This window comes from Microtus pennsylvanicus, chromosome 8 (genome assembly GCF_037038515.1).
Source record: "Microtus pennsylvanicus isolate mMicPen1 chromosome 8, mMicPen1.hap1, whole genome shotgun sequence".
Classification (NCBI taxonomy): Eukaryota; Metazoa; Chordata; class Mammalia; order Rodentia; family Cricetidae; genus Microtus; species Microtus pennsylvanicus.
Genome location: NC_134586.1, coordinates 58,862,683 through 58,867,865, shown reverse-complemented (window position 1 = coordinate 58,867,865; position 5,183 = coordinate 58,862,683). Strand labels below are relative to the sequence as shown.

At 47.3% G+C, this 5,183-nt stretch overlaps 1 protein-coding gene across 1 annotated transcript; it reads left to right on the top strand.

The window, feature by feature from the left end:
* Positions 1-229: 229 nt before the first annotated feature.
* On the top strand, positions 230-4,974 carry Bmp10 (bone morphogenetic protein 10). Its single transcript, XM_075982018.1, has 2 exons — positions 230-563; positions 4,043-4,974. The coding sequence occupies exons 1-2, from the start codon at positions 230-232 to the stop codon at positions 4,972-4,974; spliced, it is 1,266 nt and encodes a 421-aa protein (XP_075838133.1).
* The last annotated feature ends 209 nt before the right edge of the window (positions 4,975-5,183 follow it).

The window sequence follows — 5,183 nt, the reverse complement described above, 5'->3', positions numbered from 1 at the left end:
AGGCTAGGCCCTATAGGGGATTTTGCATTCCAATTACTGCAACCTGACTTTTGGCGGGGGTGGGGAGTAGCGCAGGGGGAGGGGAAGAGGGAGGAAGAGTTTCCATACTTGTGTCGTGTCGTGTCCAGTGACATAAGACATTTACACTCGCTCGGAGAGATAAAACTGCCACTTAGAGCCCAGGAGGCGTTCAGCCTTCCTAGGTTGTCCTGGGGAACTGAGCAGAACCATGGGTTCTCTGGTCCTGCCGCTAAGCGCCGTCTTCTGCCTGGTGGCTCACTCAGTTTCTGGCAGCCCCATCATGGGCCTTGAGCAGTCACCCCTGGAAGAAGACATGCCCTTCTTTGACGATATCTTCACAGAGCAAGATGGTATTGACTTCAACACACTGCTGCAGAGTATGAAGGACGAGTTTCTCAAGACGTTGAACCTGTCCGACATTCCCCTGCAGGACACGGCCAAAGTGGATCCTCCCGAGTACATGCTGGAACTCTACAACAAGTTCGCCACCGACCGGACCTCCATGCCGTCTGCTAACATCATTAGGAGTTTCAAGAACGAAGGTAGGCTGCCTTGTGTTTGCACCTGTGAGGCTTTGGCTTTCCTTTATTTCAAGAAGAAATCAGTAAACGTCTATGTGGGGATGATGCGGGAGAGGATGGATTCACAGAAATGCATGGCTCAGGCACAGTGTAAAATCATAAAATGCCCATCATTCTGGCATCAGAACAGTTTCTTGACAGCATTTTAATCTGGACACCAGGTATCAAAAAAGCCCATAAATGTTGATCTGCTTTTCTATCTTGTCTGCCGCTTTCTAGACAGGATTTGATTTCTATCTGGGGTTGATAAAAATCTGTCAGCTTTTCCTTAGATCAAAAATGGTGAAAACAATAAAAATAAATTAGGAATTTGGGAATTGTGGTTCATTCAAATTCTGGGTGAGTTTCCAATTGTGACTCCATTTCAGCAGTGTTCTGATAGAATGGATCTGTATTTGGGAGGTTCTTCTAATGCTGCGTCATATTTAATAAGCCGTGATAAGACCCCTGGTAGTGTGAAGAGGCCAGCTTATGGTGACCGTAACTTCATGAAGAGTGATATACAAATTTCAAATTGTTGTTCCTTCCCCTCAGATTTTTAAAGGAGTCAGCGAGCTAACCTTGTGTTTATATGGCACTGGTAGAAAAATTATGATATTGATAGTAGAAGCTGTGGATATAGAGAAACTGGCTCTGTGTTATTTACCAATTGTGCTTTTATAGACATCAGTTGGGTGAAAACGAGGTTTGGTCAGTGTTTGCCAGATGCTCTCAAAGCAGAAGGCAGTGGCACGAAGCAGCTCAGCATGCGGAGAGCTAGCTGCCTTGGGAAGTTGTGACTAACTAATGATGGGACCCCCCAACTTCCTCCTGTAAAATGGAAGCCTCGGGACACAAATGAGTGACTCACAAGCGGCTAGAGGCAAGAGGGGGCTCATTGTTAGGAAGTGCTGGACAAACCAAGATGACTTTTAATGCATTAATTAATATTCTAGGTGCAGGAGTAAACACTGAGCGGGTATTCCTCAGACACCAAGAGAGTGTTTGCTTTTACAATTCCACTGATCACCGCCATTTCTGTTCACTAACACATTTCTGGTGGAAACTGCAGGCTGAGGTTTCAGCTTAACTCCATCCTCTGTCCTGCCTAGGAAGTCAGAGCTTTCCAGACGTGGTGCTTTGATTTCTTCTGGTGCAAAACCAGCATCAGATCCGTGTGTGCACTGTGGGCATCACCATGACAGGCACACAATTTCTGGAGCAAATGGTGTGTGAGATCTGTCAGAGACCCAATCCCCTTGCTCTGGAATGTGACTCCTCCAAGGATCTCTTGTCACCTATGCAAAGGATTGTGGGTGGTTTCATTTAGTTAAGGCTTGGTTTTGTGTTTGTGTTTTTGTTGTTTTGTTTTAAGCTGGTCTTGAACTTACCATTGTAGCCCAGGTTGGCGTTGTAATACTCACATTTAAATTAAAAAAAAATTGTGAACTATTAGTTTCTTTTGAGACAAGGTTTTACTATGTAGCCCAGGTTGGGCTCAAACTCACAATCCTCCTGTCTCAACCTCTTGAATGTAAGCTTAATGTTTAAAAGCACGTCTTTATTGACTCAAGTTGATATATAGAAATCCGCATGCATTTAATGTACATAATCTAAGTGTTTACATGTTACACATCCACTGAAGCCCCCACTTCAGTCAAGATGGTGAGCATGCCCAACCCCCAAAGCCTCTTCCATCCAGAGAACATTTTCTCCGTCCTTCTCTCCTGGAGGAGCAGTGCACCTGCGCTCCCATTTTTGGGTTTCCCTGACAGCAAGTGCACAGGTGACTCCTAGTCGGATAAACTCTCAGAGAAAGAGAGCCAAGGTCTCAAGGCAGAGGCCAAAGATGGAGATGTGGAAGTGAGGCAAGAGGTCTTTCTTTCCAGGAATCAGAAGAACGTCCTCCACAGTACAGAATACAGAGGAGAGCATGCAGCTTTTGATTTTGTTTCTTCAAGCGGGAAAGCTACTATCCAAATAGGTTATTCATCCAGCTGGTCAGTTAATACCCACTGGGCAACCGCAGCCTCCTGTGTGCTGTAGAGAATGAACAGTAAGCAAAGTTTGGTCAGGATGGAAGCCCTGGCTACAGTTGCTCTGGCCACACCAGTGACTTCAGGGTCATCCCACTGCCACTGTGTCCGTGTCCCCACTGCCACTGTGAAGATAATTCTAGTTAGCACCCATGAAATGTGTGAAGTAACTATGTGTTTTATTTATGTAAATTTAAAAAGTCCGTACAATTACTAGCTTAAGGGCAAACCTTCAAGCCTTTAGAGAATAAATATGAAGCCATCCACTAAAGAAGGATGCTGAGCATAGTGTGGGTCAGAGAATCCACTGAGGTCATGAGTCGGGGAATGGTTGCCAAGGACAATAGAGGACCCTCGGTTGCGGGTCCCTGGCATCTTGGTGTCACAATTCTTAGATAATCTGACGTCAAGTGTCTCAGTCCTTGTAGAGATAAATTATCCGGGGTAGGCACACAGGAGCTCTTGGATCTCTGCGAAATTCTCACCCAGAAAGATAATATCAGGCATGGCATAGTGACACATGCCTACAGTGTCAGAAAACAAAGGAGAGAGGACTTCCGCGAGTTACAGACCAGCCTGTTCTACACCGCAAGTTATAGGCCAGCCTGCTCTACACCGTGAGTTACAGCCAACCAGGGCCACACAAGACCTTGTCAACAAACAAACACACAAACAGTATGAAAGCGTTTGGAGACATGCTTCTGACACTAAAGGACCTCTAACAAACTGTTTCATACAGATCTCAGGATGTTTGTGCATGTCCAACTCCGTGCTGACTGCTAGTGAATAGCACTAAGGCAGGCCATCTACAGCACCCCCGCACCCCCCTCCCGCCACCTCTGCCCCACCAGGCGCATCCTCTCTCACTCACTCAGGGAGGACCACAGGCTCCAGGACCAGTTTAGCAAGGTTCTGCTGACCTTGTTGAACCTTGTTACGTAGGGTAGGGACAGACAGGGTCAGCAAACTTCCTCTCAAAGGCCAGATAGTCCATATCTAATTTTGCCTCTGCAGGGCAAAGTTAGCCAGAGACAGCAGAGCAATCCCCAAGACGGGCTGTGCTCTGGTGAAGCTTTGTTTTCAAAAAGCACGTGACAGTCCCAGTTTGGCCTGTGGGTGTAAAAACCCTGATTTGTGGAGACCTTCCGCGAAGACCCGTGGCCAGCCAACCACATGGAGACCACTGCCCATTACAAACAGAAGCTTTGAAGTCTGTAGTTATGAGCTAGTTCAGAACAATCTCCACGATATTTTGCAGGGCTCATTACTGGTCGGACAAAGCGAGGGTTTGTCTGCAGCACCAAGGTTCTTTCCTGCTCTGTCCCCGTGAGGCAGCTCAGTCTGGGCACTACCCAGTTAGGCACCTGTTTTATTATGCAGCGTACCCGGCAAGTCTGATTTCTCATAAATATTTTTCCTTTTTAGGTCTGTTTTCTCAGCCTGTCAGCTTCAATGGGCTCCGGAAATACCCTCTCCTCTTCAACGTGTCCATCCCGCACCACGAAGAGGTCATCATGGCTGAACTCAGGTTATACACGCTGGTGCAAAGAGATCGTATGATGTACGATGGCGTGGACCGTAAGATCACCATTTTTGAAGTACTCGAGAGTGTTGAGGGGAATGAAGACGAAAGGAGCATGCTGGTCTTAGTGTCAACAGAGATCTACGGGATCAACAGTGAGTGGGAGGTGTTCGATGTCACGGATGCCACCAGGCGTTGGCAAAAGTCGGGCCCGTCTACTCATCAGCTGGAGATCCACATCGAGAGCAGACAAAACCAAGCTGAGGACACCGGAAGGGGACAACTGGAAATAGACATCAGTGCCCAGAATAAGCACGACCCTTTGCTCGTTGTGTTTTCCGATGACCAAAGCAACGACAGGGAGAAGAAAGACGAGCTGAATGAGATGATCTCTCACGAGCAGGATCTGGACCTGGACACCGATGGCTTCTCCAGGGGTCCCGACGAAGCGGCCTTGCTGCAGATGAGGTCAAACATGATCGATGACTCCACGGCTCGCATCAGAAGGAACGCCAAGGGCAACTACTGCAAGAAGACCTCGCTCTACATCGACTTCAAGGAGATTGGCTGGGATTCCTGGATCATCGCGCCGCCTGGGTACGAAGCCTATGAGTGCCGCGGCGTCTGTAACTACCCTCTGGCCGAGCACCTCACACCCACAAAACATGCGATTATCCAGGCCCTAGTCCACCTCAAGAATTCCCAGAAAGCGTCCAAAGCCTGCTGCGTGCCCACGAAGCTGGATCCCATCTCCATCCTCTACTTAGATAAAGGTGTCGTCACCTACAAATTTAAATATGAAGGAATGGCCGTGTCTGAATGCGGCTGTAGATAGGAGTCTCGTGGCTTATTTAATAACTGTAGATGTGTATATTTTGTGTTCTATTTAATGAAACTATTTAATGAAGGTGTACAGATAATAGAGGTTGCCACCTTAGGGAAGCGGACAGGCCAGTGTGCTATAGAAAATGTGTATTTTGCTCTACAATCCAGTCCCTTCCATTTATCTTCTCTGGACTCTCATTCCCAGTGACACCATCTCTA